This window comes from Chlamydotis macqueenii, chromosome 24 (genome assembly GCF_036417535.1).
Source record: "Chlamydotis macqueenii isolate bChlMac1 chromosome 24, bChlMac1.mat, whole genome shotgun sequence".
Taxonomy (NCBI): domain Eukaryota; kingdom Metazoa; phylum Chordata; class Aves; order Otidiformes; family Otididae; genus Chlamydotis; species Chlamydotis macqueenii.
This window is the reverse complement of record NC_141579.1, coordinates 7,169,676-7,193,163: the sequence shown is the minus strand read 5'-3', so window position 1 is coordinate 7,193,163 and position 23,488 is coordinate 7,169,676. Positions and strand designations below refer to the sequence as shown.

The window sequence follows — 23,488 nt, the reverse complement described above, 5'->3', positions numbered from 1 at the left end:
ACAAGCCGCGCTCCAGCGCGACCGAGCCAAGCGATCTGGCGCCTGCTTCCCTAGGGAACGGGTCTCGCACTCCCGCCAGCGCCCGTTTCCGCTCGGGCGCTGCTGACGGAGGAGAGACCGCAAACTTCCTTGGCAGAGGACGCGGCGGGAGCCGTAACGCTGCGCCGACGGGCTCTCGGGAGCACGGCACAGCTGGTTTGGGGGCATCCGCTTCCTCTCTGCTGCCCCGGCAGCCCGCGCAGCTGCCCCCAGTCACGCAGGTGAGGCGAGTTCCGGGGGGAGCACAGCTCTGAGGGGAGGGAAACCACGCTTGTGAGGAACGCGCCGGGGTGCTGCTCAAAGCGGGTCAGCCCCCCCCTTTTCTGTAAACCAGCGTTTCCTTCTCCTCCATCACCAAGCGCCCCAAGAGCGCGCTGGTCTGGGACAGGCGCGAGGCACAGGCCGCTCGCCCAAGGCGGACAAAGCCCTGGTCCTCCGCGGCGGGGAGGCGCAGCTGGCTCTGCCCCGATTCAACCGCGCCCGGCCCAGCCCAGCCGCCGCACGGAGCGAGCCCAGGCCCGGCACAGCGGCTCCCGCACGCTCTCCCCGCGGCACCCGCAGCCTGCGCCGCCTCGGGTCCCTCTCCGAGCCGGAGAGGCGAGCCCAGGCGGAGGGCCGTGGCCATGCAGCGGGGCTGGAGAGGCAGCAGTGACCGGGTGGGACAAAAGGACCCTCCTCTTCTGCCCCACCCGCACCCCCCGCCCCGGAAAGCGAGGCCAGCTTCCAGGGCCCGGAGAAGCGAGGTGCCCCCGCGCGTGTTTTCTTAATGCCTGCTTTCATCAACGGAAACGAGAGCCGAAGGCCGAGGAGAAACTGAAAGGGCAGCACCAACAACGGAGCGGGGCGTGACGCTTCAGAAAGGAGGAGAACGATGTCTGGCGGGCTCTGGGACGGTCATCTTCAGGGGAGAAGGGGACGTGGCAAAGGCAGGTCCTCTGCGGAGATCTTGCTTTTCTGCTGGCCGGTAAAAAATCTGCCAAAGAAATCTGCAGCCTTTCCCCCCACGAGCACGTCAATTCTCTGCCAAAAGTGTCTGTGACCCAGGAACGCTGCAGATGGCAGAGCCACGCGTCCGAGCAGAGAGGGGCTGCGGTGTTCCCAACATTCAGAATAAACTTCGGCCTCTTTTTTTTTTTTTAAATTTAAAAATTTCTTCCTTTGCGGTTCCCCACGGCTGGCATTACAGGATTTCGTACTTGTCCACCAGGAAGGTGGTTTCAGTGGAAAACCTTACGGGGCTGTTCCCGTCCACCTGGGTCACTTTGGTAACCTGCGGGGACAACAGGTACAGTTAGTTCAGCACCGCCGCCGCTCCCCAGCGCAGCGACGCGGCTGAAGTTGCCACAGCCGCCTCCCGGCGCTCGCGAACCTGGCTAACGTCAGCCCGATGCCCTCGCCGAGCGGGACAGCAGGGCCCGGGCACGGCGGCACGGCCGCTCTCAGCCGGCAGGCGACCGAGGCAGCCGCAAAGAGGCCAGCGCGACGCCGCGCCCGCGCAGCACGGCAGCCGCGTACCTGTATGTTGCAATAGTTCTTTTTGGAGATGAAGGAGACTTGCACCGGGAAGAAGTCATTTGGCTGCCCTGCTATGCTGAACTCCAGGCTGCCACTCTTGTTTTTGGCATCGATCACCGGCAGGCACCACTCCAGGAGATTTCTCCGGCTGTCGTGGCGATACTCGCCGTCAATCTCCCCGATCACTGGGGCGCCGACGCCAGACCTGGGGCAGGCAACGAGAAGCTGCAGCAGCTGACCTGCGCAGAGCTGAGAACGCGCCTGTCGAGCCCGCCCGCGCAGCCAGACTGCAAACCAGCGAGGGAAAGGAAGCGCCGGGATCCAGGACGGCGCCCGCCAGCGCCCCCGGACAAGGAGCGCTACTTACGGCAAGGGAATGGTGATGATCACATCGTTCAGCTCCAGGCTCTCCTCCTGCAGCTCGTACTCAATGTTAACGTCGCAGCTGCTCCCGCTTTCCGATGGCCAGCAGTTAACTGGGGGCACAGAGAAGAGCACGGTGAACCGTACAGCCCGTCTACGTGGAACCGGCATCAAAAGACCACGCGCCTCAAGGAGCGCAGCAAAGAAATCCCGACTTGAAGGAAAGCTTTTTGTTTTCTTCACGGGCGTTTCAGAAAACGGACTCCGCCGAGAACAACAGGTGCTATCCGACGGAAGAGACGCGGAAGCTCCGGCCCCTCCCAAGGCGCCGTGCTCCGGGCGGGCTCCAGGCCGGCCGCACAGGGCTGAGGACCAGCCTCTCGCGCCCAAGCCCCCAGACGCGCACCGGCACTCACTCGTCAGTGGGATGAAGGACTCCTCCGTGGTCTGCAGCCTCCACTTCAGCACGCCCACGTCGCTGTTAATAGGGAATGACTTCTCGGGGTTCTTCAAACCGATCTGCGACTCCGCAGTGAAGAGCTTCTTGTCCACGTTGGGGTGCGTCTGAAAGGGGAACGTACGCCCAGGCTGTGACCCTCAGCCTAGGGAGAGAACTGTAGGAGGCAACGCGGGTCCCAAGGAGGCCGCCCCACGCGGCCTGGAGCGTTTTCCCCGACAGAAGACCTGTCTGGTTTGCTCAGAAGCCCAGCTGGAGCACATCTGTCAATCAAAGCAGGATTCCTTCCAGAAAATGCCGGTCTCCCCAGAGAAACTCCACAGCACGATTTTTACTTGCCGGCGCGCCACAGACCCTAGCGAGGCACAGCCTGGGCCGGCAATGTAGAGAACAACTTTAACAACTCGTAAAATCGCAAAGACCATCCTGAAAGCCCGTAACGGCCGATTCCCTTGAGGAAAAAAACACCCAGCGATGCCGCTGGGAAGAACACCCCGAAAACACAAAACACCAGGAAGCTTCCCTCAGCAACCCGAATGTGCACATCTGTAAACGTATCTGATCAGAAACACCCAGAGCTGCAGCCAGCCCGGCACGGAAAAGCTCTCGGAGAGCAGGAGGGAGCAAAGGAGCCTCTCAAAGCAGCACCATCTCCAGGGCTCAGTGGGGTCCCGCAGAGAGGGAGAGAGGGGAGGACGCACTGTAAGGCCCTTCTGAGCGTCTGTCGCCACTGCGATCACGGGCTCCGGCTCCAGGAACGGTCCTGGAGACAGCACTGGCAGGACACAAGCAACCCCGAGAAGAAACGGCTTTCCGGGTAATAAATCAACGCCTCGCTGGCACAGCAACTTAATTCCAACGCTTCCGCCCAACGACGACAGCTCACATCACGCAAACAAGCGCCAAGTGCCGCATCAGGCGGCGGCAAAGTCCAAGTGCGATCAGACAGCACGCCAGCGCGCGTTACCGGACAGACAAGGCTCGGAGGGCAGGAAGACAAGCGCACGACACCGGGCTTCTCAAGTGAACTTCACTCTTTTGGACATGAGCTGGCCCTGCATTTATGCTGCGGTAACGTCTGCAGTGACTGCTCCCACCTCCAGCGTGCTCGCCGAGAAGGCTCGGACAAGAGCACAGGGCAGTAACAGGCTCAAGTACTTCCACCCGCTCGTCCCGGCGAGCAGCAAAAGCACACCCAACAGCACAGGGCACGCGCTGAACAGGCTTTACCTGTAGCTGCACTCCCCTCTTGTCTTCATTTTCTACGTGCAGGCGAATCCGCGCAAACTTCTCATCGGAAATGTGCAGCATGATCATGCCGTGCAGCTCCATGTTCTGCAACCCTCCGTCACGGCCACAAGTCAGGGAAATTTTCTCCTCTATTTTCATGTGGACGCTAGACAGAGAGAGAAAAAGCAGGCATGTCAAGCCCCAGGCTTGGCGTCTAACAGGCACGCCCAGGCTACGTGTAACGGGCAGGTGCTCCCAAGAGCGCGGCGGCCCCGACCGGAACAGCACGGACGGCACAGCGGATGCTAACGCTGCTCCAACGGCACTTAGAGCTGTTCACCCGGGGAAGGCGGCTCCACGAAACGAGCCTGGCGGGGCGGGAAGCCCACGTACACAGCAGTGCCGCAGCACTCGATGCGCTGTTCGCCCAAAACCCCTCTGCGCACAGCGGCGTGGCTCGGGGCACTACGACGTTCTGAACTGCTGCCTGTAAAACAAACTGTGACCGCTTCCCTCCCAAGCCGCAACACGGCAGGAACCCTTCGTGTCGGGGGAGCAGGGAGAGCAGCAGCCGTTTGAACTCTCCTGAAGGCAGAGCACGGGGAAAAAGGCTCAGGAAAACGCCCAGCCTCAGCTAAAGCGTTTCAGTTAAGGTGACCCCTCATCAAATCAGCCAGCTGCCTTTGTGCTGCTGTGTTTTCCAAGACTCTGCCCCCCGTCTTTTAAAACTAACACGCCGAGTGAGCACGCAGGACCCGAACGGCAGGAAAAAGCCTGTTCCTAAAAAGCAACAACGCTTTTTTTTCCACGAAGCAGCATGCACACTGCGGAGAGAGCTCCGAGAAGACTGTTTTCAAAGCGAGGGCAACACCTACCTCTCCACGTTGACAGGAGGAGCGAGAACTTTGGCTGCTTCCGTAGAGCGCTTGCCCACGGAAGTCATGATATTCTCTCCTTCCGATTTCAGCTTGTCCACAAAGTTGTCCACCTCCTTGCCCTTAGCGCCCAGTTTCAAGGCTTTACTGGGACCCGAAGGCCTGAACAAAAGGCAGAAGAATCCCCAAGTCAGCTCGGGGCAACAGGTTCCTCCCTCCTTGGTTATTGCAAGTGCTGCAACCAGACTATCCCAACGGCAACGGTCACCTCTGCAGCACTTTGCGGGGAGAAGGCGCACGCAACTGACGAGCTCACGCGTAGGGTGCCAAGGTTTAATCTCGATCTGGATTCTCCCAGTACGGCCAGTAGCTGGAACCTCTTTTTCTCAGGCTACACGAGAAGCCCACTGCCCATCAAAGACTCCAGAAAGGCTCTGGGATGCTACTGTGCCCCACAGCACAAATAATCATAATCCTCAGTAATAAAGGGGGGTCTCAAGCGTACGCGACGCACGCCGGCCTACAAGCACCCAGACCAAAGCCCTGGCGATCACCACACGCCGACCGGCAAAGCTGAGGGAGAGGCTTTACAAAGGCCCGACGCTCTCCACCCGTAGGGTCACGGCAGGGCTGTGCAGACCAAGAACCCGCCTTCGAGCTCCTTGACGCGGGGCGCCTGGTTTCGGCACAGGAACGTGCCCTCCCTGCTGCACACCCACCTGGCAGGCGCCGGAGCCACTTTGGGCTTCTCCGTCTCAATGATGGTCTCTGTGATCATCGCTGCCGTCGTGCCCCCAGACACGGCCGAGCTACCAAAGCCGCCGAAACCGGGCGCCTTCTTGCCCTGTCTCTCCGCGTCCCTCCTGGCCTGCTGCAGTTCCTTGGCTTTACGGCGCATCTCAGCTTTTGCCTCGCGTTCCTGAGTCTGAAGCAAAAGACAAGAGGGCGATAGAGCTTTGCAGTCTCAACCTTACTCCGCGCAGGAACCGAGCGCAGCTGCTCGTAAATCCCTTCTGAAGGAGGAGGAGACGAGCTGGGCATTCAGTGTACAGAAAGGGTAAATAGCGTTACGACCCCTGTCCAGGCGGAGTGACAGCTTTGTATAAAACCCCAGCGTCTCCCAGACGGGGCACGCCGCCGCAGCAGGCTCGCAGCTGCTCCCGCTCACCTCTCGGACAGCCCGGAACACCTTTTCCTCGTGCGAGTCCATCTCGGTGAAGGTCCGAATCTGTGCCAGGTTTACGTTCTCGCGGTAGCCCAGGGCAACAATTTCATCAAAGGCAAAAATCAGGTCGAAGCAGTGCTCGGAGATCTCGTTCTCCTCCAGAGCTCGACAGTACTCAGGGATCTAGGCAGGGAGGGAAAAACATTTCAAAGGAGCATTCGCACGGAGATGAAGTCTGGCCGTGATTTGTTTTTCCGTGCTAAAATGCTTATAGAACCCTGCGTCACGCGACAGACCCTTACCACTCTGGAGAAGAGTCGGAGTGTTTCCAGGTCTTCCAGGATGTTGCTGTTCTTGGTGGTGATCAGCACCATGTAGAGCTTCTCCATCGGCTGATAGACGTAGCGCACGCTCTCCGTTTCCACAAACGTGTGCTGCTTCCCTGTGTTCATCAGCTTCGGGAAGGCCGCCAGGAGCCCCTCGATGCGGGTCCGGGTCATCTCCACGAACTGCCGGGAGACGATGGCCTTCCCCGCCTTTGTGCACACGGCTGCTGCCAACAGCACCTGTGGAGAAGGCGAGCACCGGTTCGCCGGGTCTGCGGCACCACGCAGCCTCGGCGAGCCCGGCAAGGCAACGGCAACGACTCGCTCAAGGAAAGGATCGCTCCCGACCACGTTTCACCTTCATGCGTACCGCCCGGTCAGCTGATCCTCCTCAACCGCGGTTTACGTGTTTTTCTGTGACCCGCACAACAAGCTGAACTACGATACCAGCAGATCCACCTCTGCTTGTCTCTCGCTCCAGTCCACTTTCTGTTCCTGTGCTGCCCTGAACCAGAGCTCCCAGTGCTCCAGCCGAGCGGTCGGGGCAAATCAGCCCATTCCTCCACACGCGGATGCGATAACCCCCCCCCCCATGCTTTACGGGAGGCTCCAGCTCCCAGCTAAACACAGGAACGCTGTAAAATGTGACACTGCTCCCCAGTGCCACGTTTTCGGCAAAGCCAGGTTAATAAAACACCGGCAGCTGTGTTCGTCACAGCCCGCTGCTGACTCTCCTGGGCATTTTGGAGACGTTATCGCACCAACAATAAACGGGCAGTAAGGCAGCTGCCAGCCCGCACTTTCTCATCCTCTCAGACTACCGAGACTTCCTCCTCGCGTTTCTCTCCCGCAGATCAGCTTTTAATGAACGCTGTCGGGATGAGGCAGTTTCTGCACCTGGGGCCTTTCAAACCCCAGCCGCAGTTACTAACGGCTGTCTAACAAGGGGGCAGGCGGCAGAAACTCGCAAACGCAGAGCGGTTTCAGGCCCCGGCTCGGCCCCAGGCCGACGGTGGGCACCGCGCTAAGAGGGCCGGGCTCTCCCTGGAGCTCCGCCGCCGTGCGCGGCGGGCCTGCGCCCCTGCCGCCCGCCGAGGGCTGTCGGTCCCCACCCCGGCTCCCCGGGCCGCGGCAGAACCGGCCGCGGCGCTCGGCTCTGCCCCGCCAGGCCCCCGGGCCGGCCTGCGCCCGGGCCTGGGCGAGCGGCGGGCCTACCGGGCGTGGCGGGGAAGGGCCGGGGCCGCACGGGCAGCTCCCGCAAGCCCCGCTCTGCCCCGCGGCGGCGAGCGGCAGGCCGCGGGCGGGCCCTTACCATGGCGGCGGCGGCGCCGGGCTCCGCGCTCGCTCCCTCCGCGCTCCGCGTCCCCTCGGGCAGCCCCACAAGATGGCGGCGCCGAGCCACGTCCCCAGCCGGAAGCGGCGTCACGCACGGCGCGCGGGGCGGGGCGGGGCGGGGCGGGGCGGAGGACCCGCGGGCGGCACACCCCACCCCGTCCGCCAGGGGGCGCCGCAGAGGCCGGGCCGCTCTGGCCGGCCAGGAGCGAGCGAGGCGGGCGCGTCGCCATGGCGACGGCGGCGGGGCGGGAGCGGGGGGGGGCGGCATGGCGGAGCGGCGGGCGCTGGAGGTGAGCGCGGCGGGCCGGGCCGGGCCGGGCCGCACCGCACCGGGCCGCCCCCCCGCCTCACCGCGCCCCTCCGCCTAGACCCGCCTGGTGGAGAACCAGCCCTACGACGAGAGCCTGGACCTGCCGGAGGCCGAGGAGGCGGGGGCGCCGGCCGGGACCCGCTCGCCGCGGGCGGGGGGCGCGGGCCGCCCCCGGGGCTGCCGCCGGCCGGGCGATCGCAGCAGCGACGAGGAGGGCAGCGGCGGCAAGGTAGGCGCGGGGCCGGCGGCGGGCGGCGCGGGGAGGGCGAGGCCGCCCGCTGAGGCCCGGTCCCTCCCGGGCAGGAGGAGGCGGCGGCCCGCTCGGCCCCCGCCGCCGCCGTCAGCGAGGATGAGGAGGACGACGATGACGACTCGGAGGAGGATTCCTCCGAAAGCGACTCGGAGGACGACTCGGAGGAGCCCGGGGCTGCTCTGGAGGGGTAAGCGGCGCTGCCGGCCGGAGGAGCCAGAGGCTCCTTGGACCCCGCGGTGCCAGGCGAAGGCGCCTGCCAGCCTCCGCTCTGGGCTCCAGCCGGTGGGTGCTCGAGGCAGAGAAGGATCAGCTCAAACACATCCTTCGTCCCCCCATAACCCTCCTCCTCCTGCACTGTTTTCAGCTCCCACGCCCTCACCCAGCGCCCTCGTTCGTGTCCTACCCCCCGCCTGCGTGCGATCCCTTCCCCACCCTTGGGCGCCCCACACACGTCTTCGCCACCACAAGCAACTGCCCGTCACTCAAGTGCTTTTTGTGGCTGGGGTGCCCAAGGCCAAACGTGGCCCGGTGGTGGCGCTTGTGTGCGAGCCCACCTTGTGCTTCAGCTCCCTCCGTGACTGTCTTGCACAGCTGGGTCCCAGTTTCTGCCTAAACAGAGCCTACCCCGCGTTAATCTTCGCCTGCATTTCTCTTCCTTTCTTCAGCGACGTCAATCTGGCCGACTACGACTACCTGCCCGTATCCTCTGAAATCAAAGAACTCTTTGAGTACATCAAGAGGTGAGCTGAAGGGGTTTCAGCCTGCTCTTGGCTCTCCTTTGTGCCGATTATTGCGGCAAGTTTTGCAGGACAGTCCGCAGTCACCCGCGCGGTGGTGGCCTTTTTTCCAGGTACACTCCCAAAACAATAGAGATCGAGCACAAACTGCAGCCCTTTATTCCAGACTTTATTCCTGCCGTTGGAGACATCGACGCCTTCCTAAAGGTACGTTTGCCTCAGGCTTCTCCGTACCTCGTGCCGCACGAGCCGAAGTGGAACGCGGCGTCGCTCGGGCCGTACGGCCCCGAGGTGGCCGGTCTGTCCCGCAGCGGTGCGTAGCCCCGCCCTGCGCTGCTGGAGGTAACGCTCTGGGGAGCTGGGAAACTACACCCGGTGGTTCAGTCCCTCTCAAGCAGCAGGAGCACGTCATGGGGGGGGCGAGGGCCGCCCTTGAGCTTGTCCAACACAACACCTTGTGCTTTTCGGGTAGCGCTGCCCTAACAACTCCGATTCAAGAGAGCACGCCTACCGCTTCCTTTCAGGGTTGGATTTTTGAAGCACTCTGTACAAAACAGCCCCGTGCCCCCTGTGCTGGACTCCCGCACCAAACAGGGTCCCTGTTTCGCTGCAGGTTCCCCGTCCCGACGGCAAGCCTGATAACCTGGGCCTGCTGGTCCTGGACGAGCCGTCGACCAAGCAGTCGGATCCCACCGTGCTCTCCCTGTGGCTGACGGAGAACTCCAAGCAGCACAACGTCACGGTGAGTCGCGGAGAGAGAGCTCGCACTTTGCTGCAGCAAAACCTTTGCATTTTACTCTTTTGTCTCTGTGTGACTACAGGGTCGTGGCACAACGGAGAGCTGGGCGTTAAAAGCAGAAAAAGCAAACCTTTTCCTTTAACCGATAGGTTTAAACTGCAGTGGGTCCAAGCCTTGCTGCAGGCTTTGGATCTGTGTCCTTCAGGTGGGGCTCTGCTTCCTTTGGGCTGTTGCTTCCCGGTTTTGCCTGGCGTGTTGTTTCCCAGCTGATCTTCTGCCGCAGAAATCCCTCGGGATAGCGCAGCTAGGAAAGAGAAAATGCAGCGTTGATCAGGAGCGAACGCAGGGTTTGGAAACAGGCCCCAGAACACCGCAAAGTCTTTCCAGGTTTACATTTCCGCTTTTAGCAGCAGATAAAAGTGAAGAGTTTGGAGAACGCGGAGAAGAACCCCAAAGCCATTGACAGCTGGATTGAAAGCATCAGCGAGCTGCACCGCTGCAAACCTCCTGCCACGGTGCATTACACCAGGTGGGCCGTTACGGCCTCACACGGCCTCCTGCAGCTCGCTCTCAGCTGCCCAGGACGCAGGCTGCCCCCTTTTCCGCGGCCGGGCAGCAGGCAGCCCTTCCAGTTGGAATCCTGAAGTTCGGGTTCTTTTCTTCCCTGGCAGGCCAATGCCCGACATCGAGACCCTCATGCAGGAATGGTCACCGGAATTTGAGGAGCTCCTGGGAAAGGTACGTTGTCCGAGCGGTAAGCGGTTGGCTCAGTGCGTGGTGTTGGAAACCTCTTCCATGAACGCTGGGTTCCCGCTCTGTTTTGAGCTCCCTGCCCGCAGCCCGGCCCGTTTCTGCTCCTCCTTACCGTTTCTCCCTCGCCAGAAGGTGGAGGAGCAGCCCAGCGCCTGAATTCCCGGCTGCTGCCCAGTTGGCCTCGGCGCTCGGCCTGCGATCAGCGCGTGCTCTCGCGCTCTTGCTGTGCCGGAGCGGAGCTGACCGCCCCCTCTGTTCCAGGTGGGCCTCCCGACTGCGGAGATGAGCTGCGACCTGGCCGAATACATCGACATGATATGTGGTGAGCGGGAGGGGCCGCGCTGAGGGCACCAGCCTGGTGCTGGCCTGGCGCCGTCTCATTTGGGGCAGACCTCTTGGTGCAGGCTCAGCCCTGACTAGTCAAGATCGTTCTGTGCTGCCTTCAGCAGGAAGCAGGCTCTCGTGCCGCAGGCGCCTGCGGTCTCTGATGAGCGGGAGGCCCGAGTAATCGGGGGCGGGGGGGTGCTCAGCCTTTACTCACAGCACCCCACGCAGGGCGGGGCAGCCCAGGCGTGCTCACGTGCTTCCGCTCTCGCTTGTAGCCGTTCTGGACATCCCCGTGTACAAGAGCCGGATCCAGCCGCTGCACCTCCTCTTCTCCCTCTACTCGGAGTTCAAGAACTCGCAGGTACGCGACTCCAGGCCGGCGCCGCTCGCCCAGCCGGAAGCACTGCAAAGCTGCTCCCCTTACGTTTGGCTTTGCTGCACTGGGAGCGTTTGTGAAGGGCTGGGAGACCACGATAAAGGGGAGCCAAAAACCTTTTCCTAAGCTGCTCGTGTCCCTAGTGCCTCAGCGTTGCGGGAGGAGCCTGTGATGTGCCGCGAGGCTGGGGTGCCGCTTCGGTTAGCGGGCCAGCACGCGCCCAGCACGCTTTTCCCGCCACAGTCGGGGTGATGATGCCGCGTGCCGGCAGAGCGGGGTCTGAAAGCCCAGGGGCTGCCGCGTGGCTCCAGCTGCCCGCCGAGCGCACAGCTCGTGCCGAGCAGAAGTGGCTCGCGCTTTCAGAGGCAGACGCGTACTCTAATTAACGAGTCAGCTCATCGCGCTAACGCGTTCTTCCCCCTGTAGCATTTCAAGCCCCTGGCTGACGGGGAGAAGGGCAGGAGCCCGCCGTCCAACCCCCCTTCGCAGGCCGCAGACGCGGAAGTGTTAAGCTTTACCTGAAGTGTCACACTAAACCCTCGTCTCCTGGATCCCGCCTGCCGCTGGACACGGAGCTTTGACCAAAGCAGCCCGTGTGGCAGCGCACCTCGTTTCAGAAGCTCCCTGGTTTTGTAGAGGCTGCTGAGCCGTTGCGCGTTCGTGCAGTAGGACGTTACTCATCACATTTTCTGCAGAAGCTGCCCACTCACTCTGTTTTTGACCTGTCCCCAGGGAGCTGAGCGTTAAACTGGCTCTTTCCAGTGCCAGGCTCCCTGTGCTGGGTCGCTGCAGAGCCGAGGCGCCTCGAGCGCACGCTGCAAGCGCTGCAGCGAGCGGGAATAAATTCTGCGCTGAGACACAACGCTTGGATCTGCCCCATCTGTTCCGGGGTCTGACCTGGGGATCTCCAGCCTCCTCTGCCTCCCGTTACTGAGCCCCTTTTTCTACTCTCAGGCCCCGTGGCTGAGGCCAAGGAGAAATAACCAGCGCGGCACCACGCGGACACTGAGTTTAGTTTATTGCTGTGTAAAAACGTGCCTTGGCTAACGGCGCAGCTACCGACACCCGCAGCACCCGGCTTCACGCGCAGCCGGGGCTGGTCGGCGCCCGCCCCCCAGCACGGCCTCCCCGGCGCCCTGGGCTGCGCTTTGCCGGAGCCTGGTACGTACCTGGTGCGGGGCAGCCTCGGCTCACGGGCACCGCGCCGCGTCTCACAGCCAGATCTCGTCACTGCTCACGCTGGGCACTTTGTAGATGCGCCCGGACGTCGGGAGCTGGACAAAACCTGCAGAGAAAGACGGCTCGTTGCCGTTGCCTTTTGGGGTAGCCGTGCCATGGAGGCCGGCGTCCCCGCAGCACGGTTTTTGCGGCCGCTCGCCCTCCTGCGCCCCCTCACCGAGCTTGCTGAGGACCAGGGAGTTCTCCACCCCTGGCTGGGCACTCTCCTCTCCCCTGGCACCGGCTCCTGTGTCCTCGGGGGAAGCTGCAGGGAAGGAAAGGGGCGAGAGCCGGGACATCGGGCCCTCACCCAGGCAGGACCCGGGGCCCCGCGTGTCCCTCTGCCCCAGCACGCTGGGATCTTACCTCCGGGCTCCTGCGCGAGGTCGCCGAGGCGCAGGTCAGGTGGCAGGGACTGGGTCTGGCGGGGCAGGCGTGCGCCCCGGGGCTGCGGGCGCTCGCAGCCGCTGCAACGGGAGCACCGGCTGGGCGGGCTGCTCCCTCCCGCTCGCCCCTGGCCCGGCACCGGCTTGGCCCGGCGGCACGCCAGGCAGGCGGCGCAGGAGCCCAGGCTGAGCAGGGCGCCCAGGGCCAGGGCTGCTCCCACGGCAACACCCAGGAGGGGCAGCTCCACGCGGGCGTCCAGCAGACCTGCACGGGCAGCGCGGCCGCTCAGCACCCCTCCGCAAAGCCGCTGCCCCGCGCCCGTCCCCCCGACTCCTACCTGGGGGCAGGAGGGAGGCGGTGGTGACGCCCACGCTGTTGGCAGCACTGATAGAGAAGTTGCCGGCCATGCTGCCGAGGTGGACGCGGAGCGAGTGGTTGGCCAGCCCCGGGCGGTGCGCAGCGCCCAGGAGGAGGAACTCGGAGGCGTTGGCCATCACGTGCCCGTCCTGGTCCAGCCAGGTGATGCTGGCGGGAGGGTTGGCTCGCACCAGCACAAAGAGCACCAGGAGGAGCCCAGCGCCCTCGACCTCCTGGTAGCGGGCATCGGCCCGCAGGATCTCCGGCTTATCTGGCAACAAACACAGGCAGTGAGACGGGGGCAGCACAGCCAGGAGCAGGATTTGGCTCGCCAGGGGCCAGGAGCACTCGTCAGCCGCGTTGGCACAGGGCTGATGAGATGCTGCCCCGCTACGGCAGCGACGGACGCAGGTTGCAGTCCTGCTCTGGCCAGGCAGCAGCCCCGCATGCCCTCCCCGCGCCTCTGGCTGGAGCAGGACCAGCGCCGCGGACCTTACACTGCACATCGAGGAGCACGGAGGCGTTGTGGGTCTCCCCGGAGGCCGGGTCTGTCAGGGAGCAGTTCAGCTCACGGTTGCCGCGCCGGGCGGTAAGGGTGAGGGTGCTGGCCATGCCCGCGGCTGAGCAGTTTGCCTCCTGCCTCTGGCCATCGAGGTACCACACCAGTGCGGCGCTGGGGGCCGGCCGGGGGGCCTGGCAGGTGAAGGCACGGCTCTCGTCCTCCCGCAGCACGCACACCGCCAGCGGCTGCCCGTCGATGGTGGGGCCCGGCTCCCCCAGCCCTGCCGGAGAGCCCGCAGCGCGTCAGAGCTGCGGCGGGGTCCTGCTGCCGGAGCTGCGTGCCGGACCCCGCCGCAGCCTCACCTGCCGAGCAGCGAGCCGGGAGGCTGAGCAGCAGCAGGCGGGCGATGGCAGCCCCCAGCCAGCCCCCGGGACGCCCCATGGCGTGCCGGCCACGCTCAGCGCTGGGAGAGAGGAGCAGGGACACGGGGCCGTCCCCGCGCTGAGCTCCCAGCATCCCGGCACGCCGCAGAGCCGGAGGAGGCGGCGAGGCTGCACCTTACCTGGAGCATCGCTGCCGCCGCGTCCAGCTCAGCCCGCAGTGCGGCTCTGCGCCCGAGCCCCGGCACGCTGCGCAGGGGCGGGCCCCGGCACGGCTGCAAGCGTCCCTCTCGCTGGGCCCCCGCAGCCGCCTTCCCCGAGCGGGGCCGATGCCGCACGCAGCCGCTGCAGCGGCAGCTGGGTCGGTCTCGCTGCACGGACGGCCCCGAGCACGGCTGTGCTACGGCCGCGGCACACGAGAGCAGCCAGAGCCCCCCCAGCCAGGGCAGGGACGCGCGGTCCCCATCTCCCCTCTTCACGGAGCAGACTCAGCGCCCTGCTCAGCCCGGCCTTGCGCCCGGGGGCTGGCCATCGCAGCGGGCCTGCGCGCGCACGGGAATTGCGCCACAACCGCCCACAACGCCGCAAGCGGAGTCCAAGTGCCAGGGCCACAGGGACGTTTATTGGGAATGGAGCAGAGCCGAGACAGAGCCCAGGCGCTTCGGTACGCCCCGTTCCCGGCTGTCAGCCAAGGGCGGGAGGAACAGGCCACCCCAGGAGCACGGCTCTGCCCGGCCCGCGTGCTGCCCTGCCCTGCCTGCCTCACTCGTCCCCAGCGCCGCCGGGGTTACGCAGCCGCCCCAGCATCTCGCAGAGCATCTGGTTGCAGAGCGCGGAGTAGGGGTTCAGCAGCACCAGCTGCCGCCGGGCGAAGGCGCTGCCCAGCCGCGCCGCTCGCTCAAAGTCTCGCCGCGCGTCCTCCTCACGAGCTTGCAGCCGGTGGATCAGGCCGCGCTGCACGAAGCTCTGGCAGGCGGCACGGCCGCGGCCCCGGCTCAGGGAGATGGCCGCGTCCAGGTCCCGCAGGGCGCCTGAGCCAGGGGCGACAGACGTTGGGGCGGGCCGAGGGTACCGGGGGGCCGCCCGCACCGTTCCCACTCACCTGCCACGTCCCCGCGCAGCCGCAGGGCCTGGGCGCGGTTGTTGTAGCCCGAGGCGTGCTGGGGCAGCAGGCGGATGGCCTCGCTGAACCGCTGCAGGGCCGTGCTGACGTCTCCCGACTCGGCGGCAGAGACCCCCTGCAGCTCCAGGTCCCGGACCTGCTCCAGCAGCTCGGGTGCGAAGGCTTCTGCTGCGGTGGCGCAAAGGGGAGCCCTTGGCCGGGGGAAGGGGCCAGCACCAACCGCGGGACGCCCCCAGGTGACACCAAGGGGAGCAGCCCCCCTGCCCACCCCGCGCCCCCCGTCCCGGGTGGGAACCGGCCCGGGGCAGGGCATCGCGGCTCGGCCTCGGGCAGCGTCTGCGCTCGGCCCGCAGCGGCGCAGGGACCCCACCGCCCATTTCCAGGGAGAACGCGACGCAGCCTCGCCTCACCTTCCTCCTGGGCGCCCTCCTCCTCCTCCTCGTCCAGCCCGGGGACATCGCCAAAGGGGGTGCTGGGGTTAAAGATGGTCTGCAGGACGGCCCTGTCGTTCGCCGTGGCCATGCTGCCCTCTGCGCCGCGACCCCGCAGCCGGGCTGCGCCAGGTTAATGTTCACACCGCGGCACCGCTTCGCCCTTCCCCATCCTATCCCAGCCCGGGCGCGCGGCCCCGCCGCCCGGCCGCAGCCCAGCCGTGCCCCGCGCGCGGCAGAGCCCGGCGCCGCTCCAGCAAAACCCCACCGCGGCGCTGGCCAGGCGCTCCCGTCCTGGCGGGACGCAGCTTCTCGCCCCTCAAGAAGAAATGGAGAGCAGCCCTCTGCAGCAATAAACTTGACATGTTTATTAATTAAACTATCACTTAAATAAAAAAAAGTGCATAGAAAATAAACATGTTTAAAAACTCCTTTGTTTTTTTGATTTTTACAACTATGTACACGTTTTTATTTTTACATTCAGTCTTTTGCAGAGCTTTCAGCATTTTTTAAACTATTAAAGTATTTCCTTCTTCCCTGTGACAGGGAGTTAACACTGATGTACTTTAGACACGTTTCCTCTTTTTTTTTTCAAAAAAAAAAAAAAAAAAAAACAACCAGAAGCTTGGAAGAACACAAGAAGAAAAAAAAAAAAAAAAAAAAAAAAAATTTGTTATACATGGTAAGTTGTCAAGAAATGTATCTCTAGAACATAACCTTGCCTTTGCAGAGCTTTTTTTTTTATTTTTTTTCTTTTTTTGAAACAATTACTCACCTACCTGTATTTACTAAAGAGACTGTTAAGTTCAATAAAAGAAACACCACAAGTATAGTTCTCGGCTGATAGACAAAGCTACTGTACCTCGTTAAAAAGAGCCCAGGAAAGCACAGAGCACGCTGTTTCCCGAAACGCAGGTGGCACCCCGACACCCAGAACCGAAACGAGAGGGAGAAAGGAAGAAACTGAGGCGTACGAGCACTGACTGGTACGAGAAAGGCCGCGCCGCCGGCTCCCGGCACCGGCGGGGAGCGCGCGGCGCGCCCGTCCCGGCGCGGCAGCAGCGGGAACACGATCCTCACCTACAGCGTTGGGAGAAGCCCGGGGCACGGAGCGACACGGCACGAGGCGGCGCGACACGGCGCGGTACGGCGGCAGTTCCTATTCACAGCGTATTTATAGTTACAGAGCCGCGCGGGCGCGGAGCGGAGCAGCAGGACGGGCGCGAGCGGCGGAGGCTGCGCTGCGACTGTCGCGCTGGAGAACCCGGTATTGCTTGGAAAGGAAGGAACCCGGCACGGAGAGACCCCCAGCCCTTTGCGGCGACCCGCTTCTCCTCAGAGCAAACACCTCGGCTCGGACACAGAGCCGTCAACGCCCCGAGGCTCCTTGGTTTTTTGTTTTTTTTTTTTTAGTATTTTCAGATGCCATGATCTGCGTCAGTCCTTAGAAAATATACATTCACACGCGGGGAAGCGGCCCCGCGCAGCCCCCCGGGGGACGGGCTCCACCGGCCGCAGCGGCACCCGCGCCGGGTATAGCAGCAAAGCGGGCGGCCAGCCCCACCCGCGCCCCGGCCCCGCGGCAGGAGAGAGCCCGGCGCTCGGTTCCCAGGGCGCTCGGGCGGCGCGCCGCTCCCCCAGCCCTCCTCCCCGCTTCCCCCCGCGCGGGGCGGCCCTGGGCAGCGCTCCCCGACCGAGCGGATCCGCTCGCGGGGGAAGCTGCGGCACGGGCGAGGGGACCGCGGCGAGGCTGAGCCGCTGGGACGGCGCCAGCCGGGGCGAGGGCTGCGCCCGTCAGAACGGGAAAGGAGCGGGGCCCCGAGCAGCCGTGCGGGGACGGGGGCCGAGACCCGCCGCGCCGCGGCCCCCCCGGGGTATGTGCGTTCCCAAACCGTCAGTGCATCAAACCGTCTCAGCAACGACTGCAGCGTCAACGCGACTTCTCCTTCAACAGCCGTCACCACGCCATCACCACACAGTGCAATAGCGACAGGGCAGCGGCGCCCCAACCCTCCCGGCGCCCCATCGCCTTCTGCGGGCAGAGGGAGGGACCCTGGGCCCGGTGGGCGCGTGTTTGGGCACCCTGGGGAGTCAGCAGGCGCTCCCGTCCCTCCCCACTGTCCGCCGGCGCCGTTTCAGAGCCGGCCGGGAAAAGCCAGGGCGCGTCCTGCCTTCCCTCCACGGAAGAACTCGCCGGACTCCACGGGAGAGACCGCGGGATGAGGCGCGTGGCCCGGCCTCCCGGCAAAGGGAGCACGGAGGGCCAGGTCTGTCCCGCTTCTCCTTTTCCAACACAGGGCGGACGCCGGCGCGGGGCAAGGCCAGAGCCAAACTCCTCCTGGGCCGGGCAGTTCTCCCTCCCGCCCCATCCTGACGGGTAAGTCAAGTTTAAGGTCCAGCCAAAACCTCCCGGAAACAGTTACCGAAGTCAAAAAGGCAGAACGAGAGTAAAAAAACAAAAAGAAAGCGTAACCCCCCTCTCCGGAGAAAGGATCAGACTGTGTCCAGCCAGGTATTTCCTAGAACCGTCCTATGAAAATAAAAAACTCATTAAAAAGAGATTCTCTTAAATTAGGATAATACCACGGTTTAAAAAGCCTCGTCATAAGTGCTCTCCCCTATGAAGTGCTTCTCATAGAAAAATATACAAAATATATTTACATTTATAAAACCTTAAATACTAAACTGTAAACAGAACAGAGCAAAATCCAACGTCACCGTCCGTCAGGCTGGGGCCTTCGCACGTCCACCCCCGGGTTTCCACGGGAGGCGCGGAGCGGCCTGGCGGGAGGAGGCCTGGCCCTACTTCAACCGGGACGGTGGCGCCTTTCCGCTCAGCTCGCGCAAGCCCGGCTCCGCAGCGTGGCGATGCCAACCCGGCCGCTCACCCATCGCCCTCCTACGCGTCTGCGCGGCGTCCAGCCTCGCCTTTGCGGAGTGCGTCTGCTCCGTTCCGGCGCCTCTTCCCGCGCCCTTCCCGCCGCCCAAGGAAGCCTTTGCTCGCGGAGATTTACAGCGCCGTAACTGCTGGGCGAGCCCTCTCTCTGCCAAAGAACGCCAGGGATTCCCTGCGCCCGCAGGGACTCCGGAGCACAGCGCCAGCCAAACCGCCTCTGGTCGACCCGCGGGCTGCTCTGCTCCGCTCTCCCCGCTGCGGCCCTCCGCGACGACACCAGCCCAGCCAGCCCCCCGCGAGACGCCGGCCCCCGCGCCACGCACTGCGCCGGCCCCCGCGCCACACAGTGTTTTGCAGACACACAGCATGAGGAACCACGGTCAGGTGCAGCTGGGCACGGTCTCTCTCCCTGCAGGGAAACTCGTTCCCACATCGCGCTACCGCACTTCGGACGCGGCCCCCACCGAGGCGCGGGAGGGGAGCTCCACGTGCGGCACTCTGAGCCGAGGGACGCAGAGGACAGAGGGACGGGACCCGCGCTCGCTGCCCTGCACCTGCGCCTGCCTCCCCTCTGCGATCCCGCTCACGAGCCCCCCGCTGAGAAACAAACAGCAGGCGCAGCGGGGCGGAAACGAGAGCAGCAAAGCCGCAGCCGCGCTGGGGATCCTCTGCAGCCGCCCCGCTCCTTCCCAAGGGAAGCGTGCGCTCGCGAGACGCGAGGATGTGGACTCTGACAGAGAAGCACAGCCGCCAGTCCGGTCCCCGAGCCCAGCCCGTCTTCCTTCCGCCTCCGCCTCCCCGTCCCGCCTGAACGGCCGGGGAGGGACTCACTCGAAGCTTTGGTTCACCCCGGGCCCCTCGGGGCTCGCTCGCGGCTGACGGAAGCTCTAGTTTAAAAACTTCCTGCACTTCTTGGCGCCGCAGTTACAGGGCAGTTTGTTGCTGGCGTCTTCGATGGGGAACTTGTAGTCGTAGGTGAGCTCCTCCCCTCGGTAGATTTTGCGCATGGCGAAGATGACGATGTGCTTCTGGCCATCAATGTTGATGACCCGGGAGTAGCAGTTGGGCTCGCAGGAGTGGTTGATGAAGCGGGCCGCGTTCCCGTGCATGGTGGCGTCCACCACTTCGGAGTCGTCAATGCGGAACATGTAGCAACCGATCCCCTACGCACAGAGGACAGAGGGAGGGTTAGCGCGGGGGAGCGACGACAGAGCCGCCCTAGCAGACAGCCTAGCTGGTCACAGCGACCAGCAGCCAGGCCTGTGAGAGCGCCTGCAGCCTCTCCTTTCTCTTCGTGAGCTCACGCCTGAACTCTCCCGCTGCGCGCTCATTGGGCCTGCGCGGCGGAGGCCGGACGGAGGCTCGCCGCAGCAGAAACAAGAAGCGCCTCTAGAGCTCCAGCAAGAACGGAAAGACCCTGAGAAGCCTGAGATCCCAGCTCACGACGTTCCAAAGACTGCTCACACGGCCTGAGCCTGTCCTACCTTCACAGCCACTTTCTAGCTCTCCCACAGCCTTTTAAGAACTTCTGCGCAAGCCCACAACTCACCTTACTGTCGTAGTATTTCTCTCGTTTGTCAGTGAGGATGGAGCGAATGACATTGCCTGAATATTCGATCACCATCTCACCTGCATCGATGTTCCTTTTGCAGAACAGACCCCGGCCATGGATGGGAGACCTAAGAGGGCAGCAAGACAAGCCAGCATTTCAAACGACACAAGCCAGGCTCAGAAGCGCAGGACTGCCAACAGCGCAGAAACCAGGCTACTTCGTTACAAGGACGCCTGCGGTACCGTTGCTGTCCTGTAACGTAACGCTAACACGAACACCGCCCGGCTGCTCCCGAGCGTGGGCCGCAGCTATCACCAAGGTAGCCCAGCAAGGAGTAGGCAGTTTGTGCTGAGAATCGCTAACTTGGCTGGGGAGGAGGAGGAGGGAGAGAACCCACACCTGCTTTCTCCCCTCAGTTTGCAGCCTGACCTCACAGAAGGTTTCCAGTTGTCCCCTTCTCTGTCCCAGAGGCAGAGGTAGCAGAACACCACCGTACCTGTAGACGCCAACTGCCTCCTTGGAGGTCTTCTTCAAGTGTCGGAAGCGCATGGGCATCGGCAGATCCATACTAGTCGCCCTCCTACAACAGAGAGACGCCGCTAAGTGATGACCTTCATCTGAGAGTTGGAGCCATGCATGACCTGGGACACTTCCCAAGACACAGTGACACTGCAGCCCACCGAGAACACCAGCAAAATTAACTCAGTGGTTTCATACAAACGTAACAGATCACTTCCTCCCTTTTCTGCCCAAATTCCCATCAGACCGTTTTACACAGCAAGGAAAAGAGACGCCCAGAGGAGTCTGGTCTGGTGGTCACCTCCAGCTGTCCCTTCTCTCGCTCCTGCAGCAGTCTCATCTACAAGTGCTAGGGCCTGGTAGCGTCCAAGCTTTGAACACCACCTCCAAGAGCGACACAAGGCGTAACCAAGCCTGGTCGGCACCTTTTAACAGCACAGCCCTGTTTTCCCCTTCGACCCTTTAAACCCTGCTGCCTACCGGGCTGATTTCAGCTGTACTTCTTCCTCTTCCTCGTCATTCGGGTTGTATTCTGGTGGCTGCCGGTGTTTAGAAGCCAAGAAATTAAACATATCAAACGCAGATTTCCTGCAATTGAAAGAGAGGAAAGGCAGTTTGTTTCACGGACCGAAAACGAGCACGTGGCTGCCACAGCAGTCTGAGGTGCTTACTGCTTTGCACCTTCCCCAGTCAGGCTCTCAAAGCCTCCTGCGCCTCAGGGCGCCGCACAGCAGTTATACCTGACAGTTACACAGCCAGTAAAACAGTAAAGCTTTGTTAAACACAGCCACGGTCAGCAGAGCAGGACACAGAGAGTTGATCTACACGAGAAAGCTGCTAACGCTTCTCTTTAGCGCTGGAGATTTGCTGCCGATTCACCAGGGGGTGAATGGGGCAAACAGCCATCACCGTAACAAGGACACTCGCCTCAGGTGGACTTCAGCCCTAGCAGAGCCGTGCGGGTTCAGAGGGGGTTCCTTGGCCTCCTCTGGCTTGTGGAACCGGAACTTGTAGTTGTGGCAGTGCTTTGCTCCGTACAGCTGCTCAATCAGGAACACAACGGTATCGTGGATAATCCCCAGCATCCTCAACCCGTTCACGCCTGCAGCGAAAAACAGAGCGCCACAACAAACCCGAGTGACAACCAGCCTTGGAGCGGGAGGACACAGCAGCCGGTCAACACAACCTGGCGCCGGCCCGCCATTTTCACAGCACCACCGTATTTGCTAGTTCGCTCCCCGTAAGGGCTTTCAGCCGCTTCGTCGGGAAGAAACGATCCTCCGCAAAGCAGCTGAACTGAACCTCTCGAGTCTGAGCCCCAGGACGCCCTCAGAAAGACCCGTCTGCTCTCACGCGCTCACAAGCGTAGCGGAAAGGAGTCTGGCGCTGGGTGTTACCTGCAAAAGACAGCTGCTTCAGGCGGGCGTTCGAACGGGCTTCCTGGACCTTGTCCGTCAGCGACTTCCAGGCATCTGCACCGCACAAACAGAAGACAAGACAGTGAAAGAGCACTTGAGCGGAGCAGCCAGGATTGCCAGAACAGGCGCCGGCTATCCCTCTTGTTTTGCCGCCTCTCCTCAGGTTTCCAGTGAAACACCACACCATGGGTGGACTTCTATGTGCACGCAGCACGCTGTTTCCCAACAAAGTGCTCATATTCCAATAAGCTAACCGGAGAACGTGAAGTTTGCGTTCTTTCACGGGTCACGCATTAAGATCTTTGTATCCAGTTGCCCCCATCCTCTCCAAAACTCACTCTGGCATAAAGGGGAGTAAGTGACTTCTGCAGCTGGTGGGGAGGAAAAGTCTAGATACCCTGCTGCCCGATCCACACTGACCAAAATACGGTTCACCACCACTGGCTGACTGACAAAGCAAATAGGGACAGTGATTGAAAAAAACAACAACCAGCCTTCTTTAATATAATCCAGACGTTGCTAGGAACTAGCATTGTTCTAGGGTCATAAATCAGGGCTACTTTTCTTTTTTAAAATCTACTTAAAAAGCAAGTAACAGATCCTGAGAAGTCAAAATTTTACTTCTAGCAAGGAAAGCTAAAACCGTTACACACAGTTCTCACCTTCAATGCTCTCTGCGCAGATCTGAAAGCCATCGTCACTAGAGATCTCAAAAACCAAACCTTTCTTCGGTTTCTTCTCACCAAGACACTCTTTCCTCTTCTGTTCTTGCTGAAGCCAAAACATAAGCGGGGAGCTGAAAGTGCTCTCCTCTTCCTCCAGAGCTTTTGAGCCTAGAAAAGACAGAAGCCAGCACGAAGATGGGAACTGGGTACAATGAGGGTTTGTCCACTGTTTGTTCCGCAACGGGAAATCACTTACTAACTCGCTTTTTGACCTGCAAATCTGTCCAAGAAAAAATCTAGACAGTGTTGTAGTAAGTGCCTGGTGAAATCTCAAGCGCTGAAATTTCCACAAACTAAAAATAGAGACGTAGCTATTTGTCCAGCTTCTATTCATAGCAAACAAACCTTCCTCCCTTTTCCTCCCTTCAAAGCAAGAACAACATGACTACTGGCTCTGAGATTTTTGATGAGACAGCAAGACACGCAAAAGCCAAAACGTCAAGGTACTCGTTTCCCACTCCTGGAGAATCCAGGACTCGGTGCTTTTGAAGAAGCGACATACCTGCATTTTCTTGCTCACTTGTTGAGTTCTGTGTTGGCTGAGATTCCGGGAGGACTGCCGTTTGCCTTGGGAGGGAAGGAAGCCAACATGAACAAAAATATGTAAAAACTTCTCTCAAAACTTCTCAAAACTTCCTCTCCAACCCTGAACATTCACCTACAAAACCTGAGAACTAGACAGGGGTACAAGAGTCTTTTTCCAGACTGAACGTTCTAATGTGAGTTCAGTTGGAAACAAATAAGCAAGAAGATTCTACGCAGCAGCCTTGCTTTCTGGGGCATTTACCAGTCTGTGGGCAGCAGGCTAATGAACCCAGTGCGTGCCCTGCTCCTTGTACGAGCCCTGCTCAGGCGTAGCTAACACCGGATCAGCCATGAGCAGTCTTGCTCGCAGCACAGAGTGGCCTTCCCAGAGCTACAGGCAACTTCCCTGAAAATTGGCTCCGTATTGCAACTACGTGCCACTGCTCCTTCCAGACAAAAGCTCCCGAGATACTCTAACCAGCAAAGCGAGGCTCCCTGCATCCTCTGTACAAATCTCCTCCGGCTACAGCGAGCGGAGTCTGCCGGAACGGTCTGTTTAACGCTTACCCTGCAGACTGGCCGCATTGTTTCTGTGGTAGCGGATCTACGCTTGCTGCATCCTGCGTATCTGCCTTCGCCGCAGGAGTCCTGGAAC

The 23,488-nt window shown here is 61.9% G+C and overlaps 5 protein-coding genes across 8 annotated transcripts in view; 1 reads left to right on the top strand and 4 right to left on the bottom strand.

Annotated features, from left to right (window-relative positions):
• Window positions 1-1,162: 1,162 nt before the first annotated feature.
• ARCN1 (archain 1 coat protein complex I subunit delta) lies at window positions 1,163-7,317 on the bottom strand. The gene is made up of 10 exons (XM_086766216.1): window positions 7,283-7,317; window positions 5,947-6,210; window positions 5,648-5,827; window positions 5,199-5,404; window positions 4,480-4,641; window positions 3,605-3,770; window positions 2,334-2,481; window positions 1,922-2,030; window positions 1,555-1,759; window positions 1,163-1,309 (listed from the first exon to the last, which is right to left on the bottom strand). The coding sequence occupies exons 1-10, from the start codon at window positions 7,283-7,285 to the stop codon at window positions 1,220-1,222; spliced, it is 1,533 nt and encodes a 510-aa protein (XP_086622342.1). The 5' UTR covers window positions 7,286-7,317; the 3' UTR covers window positions 1,163-1,219.
• On the top strand, window positions 7,284-11,662 carry IFT46 (intraflagellar transport 46). The gene is given in 10 exon segments (XM_086766004.1): window positions 7,284-7,844; window positions 7,919-8,055; window positions 8,252-8,608; window positions 8,719-8,812; window positions 9,219-9,347; window positions 9,752-9,873; window positions 10,016-10,082; window positions 10,359-10,419; window positions 10,700-10,785; window positions 11,227-11,662. Coding segments are annotated over 10 exon segments (1,710 nt in total). The 3' UTR covers window positions 11,323-11,662.
• A 139-nt stretch (window positions 11,663-11,801) lies between these two features.
• On the bottom strand, window positions 11,802-14,133 carry TMEM25 (transmembrane protein 25). Of its 2 annotated transcripts, none has more exons than XM_086766325.1 (6): window positions 13,827-14,133; window positions 13,260-13,544; window positions 12,743-13,033; window positions 12,385-12,669; window positions 12,197-12,283; window positions 11,802-12,085 (listed from the first exon to the last, which is right to left on the bottom strand). In XM_086766325.1, the coding sequence occupies exons 2-6, from the start codon at window positions 13,372-13,374 to the stop codon at window positions 12,012-12,014; spliced, it is 852 nt and encodes a 283-aa protein (XP_086622451.1). In that variant the 5' UTR covers window positions 13,375-13,544; window positions 13,827-14,133; the 3' UTR covers window positions 11,802-12,011. The 2 variants fall into 2 exon arrangements, with proteins under 2 accessions (XP_086622451.1, XP_086622450.1); XM_086766324.1 differs by lacking the exon at window positions 13,827-14,133 and adding an exon at window positions 13,627-13,779.
• Window positions 14,134-14,244: 111 nt separating this feature from the next.
• TTC36 (tetratricopeptide repeat domain 36) lies at window positions 14,245-15,322 on the bottom strand. Its single transcript, XM_086766326.1, has 3 exons — window positions 15,178-15,322; window positions 14,747-14,935; window positions 14,245-14,675 (listed from the first exon to the last, which is right to left on the bottom strand). The coding sequence occupies exons 1-3, from the start codon at window positions 15,287-15,289 to the stop codon at window positions 14,407-14,409; spliced, it is 570 nt and encodes a 189-aa protein (XP_086622452.1). The 5' UTR covers window positions 15,290-15,322; the 3' UTR covers window positions 14,245-14,406.
• Window positions 15,323-18,397: 3,075 nt separating this feature from the next.
• KMT2A (lysine methyltransferase 2A) overlaps window positions 18,398-23,488 on the bottom strand; it is a 42,555-nt gene continuing 37,464 nt past the window's right edge. For 2 of the 3 annotated variants that reach the window (XM_086765975.1, XM_086765976.1), the window contains 9 exons: window positions 23,401-23,481; window positions 22,811-22,875; window positions 22,246-22,416; window positions 21,563-21,637; window positions 21,093-21,267; window positions 20,646-20,753; window positions 20,143-20,226; window positions 19,644-19,773; window positions 18,398-19,257 (listed from right to left, as the gene is read on the bottom strand). In XM_086765975.1, coding sequence (XP_086622101.1) covers window positions 18,982-19,257; window positions 19,644-19,773; window positions 20,143-20,226; window positions 20,646-20,753; window positions 21,093-21,267; window positions 21,563-21,637; window positions 22,246-22,416; window positions 22,811-22,875; window positions 23,401-23,481 — 1,165 coding nt within the window. In that variant the 3' untranslated portion in view covers window positions 18,398-18,981. The remainder of the gene's footprint in view (window positions 19,258-19,643; window positions 19,774-20,142; window positions 20,227-20,645; window positions 20,754-21,092; window positions 21,268-21,562; window positions 21,638-22,245; window positions 22,417-22,810; window positions 22,876-23,400; window positions 23,482-23,488) is intronic. The other variant, XM_086765977.1, reaches the window with a different exon arrangement.

Coding starts and splice junctions, on each gene's coding strand:
- ARCN1 (XM_086766216.1), bottom strand. Junction 5,828..5,946: donor TCCGACTCTTCTCCAGAGTG/GTAAGGGTCTGT, acceptor CTCCCTGCCTAG/ATCCCTGAGTACTGTCGAGC. Junction 5,405..5,647: donor TGTTCCGGGCTGTCCGAGAG/GTGAGCGGGAGC, acceptor CTTTTGCTTCAG/ACTCAGGAACGCGAGGCAAA.
- TMEM25 (XM_086766324.1), bottom strand. CDS start 13,705: ATGGGGCGTCCCGGGGGCTGGCTGGGGGCTGCCATCGCCCGCCTGCTG. Junction 13,545..13,626: donor CCCGGCTCGCTGCTCGGCAG/GTGAGGCTGCGG, acceptor GCTCTCCGGCAG/GGCTGGGGGAGCCGGGCCCC. Junction 12,670..12,742: donor CGCCTCCCTCCTGCCCCCAG/GTAGGAGTCGGG, acceptor CTGCCCGTGCAG/GTCTGCTGGACGCCCGCGTG.
- TTC36 (XM_086766326.1), bottom strand. CDS start 15,289: ATGGCCACGGCGAACGACAGGGCCGTCCTGCAGACCATCTTTAACCCC. Junction 14,936..15,177: donor GGAGGGCGCCCAGGAGGAAG/GTGAGGCGAGGC, acceptor GCGCCACCGCAG/CAGAAGCCTTCGCACCCGAG. Junction 14,676..14,746: donor GCTGCGCGGGGACGTGGCAG/GTGAGTGGGAAC, acceptor CCCCTGGCTCAG/GCGCCCTGCGGGACCTGGAC.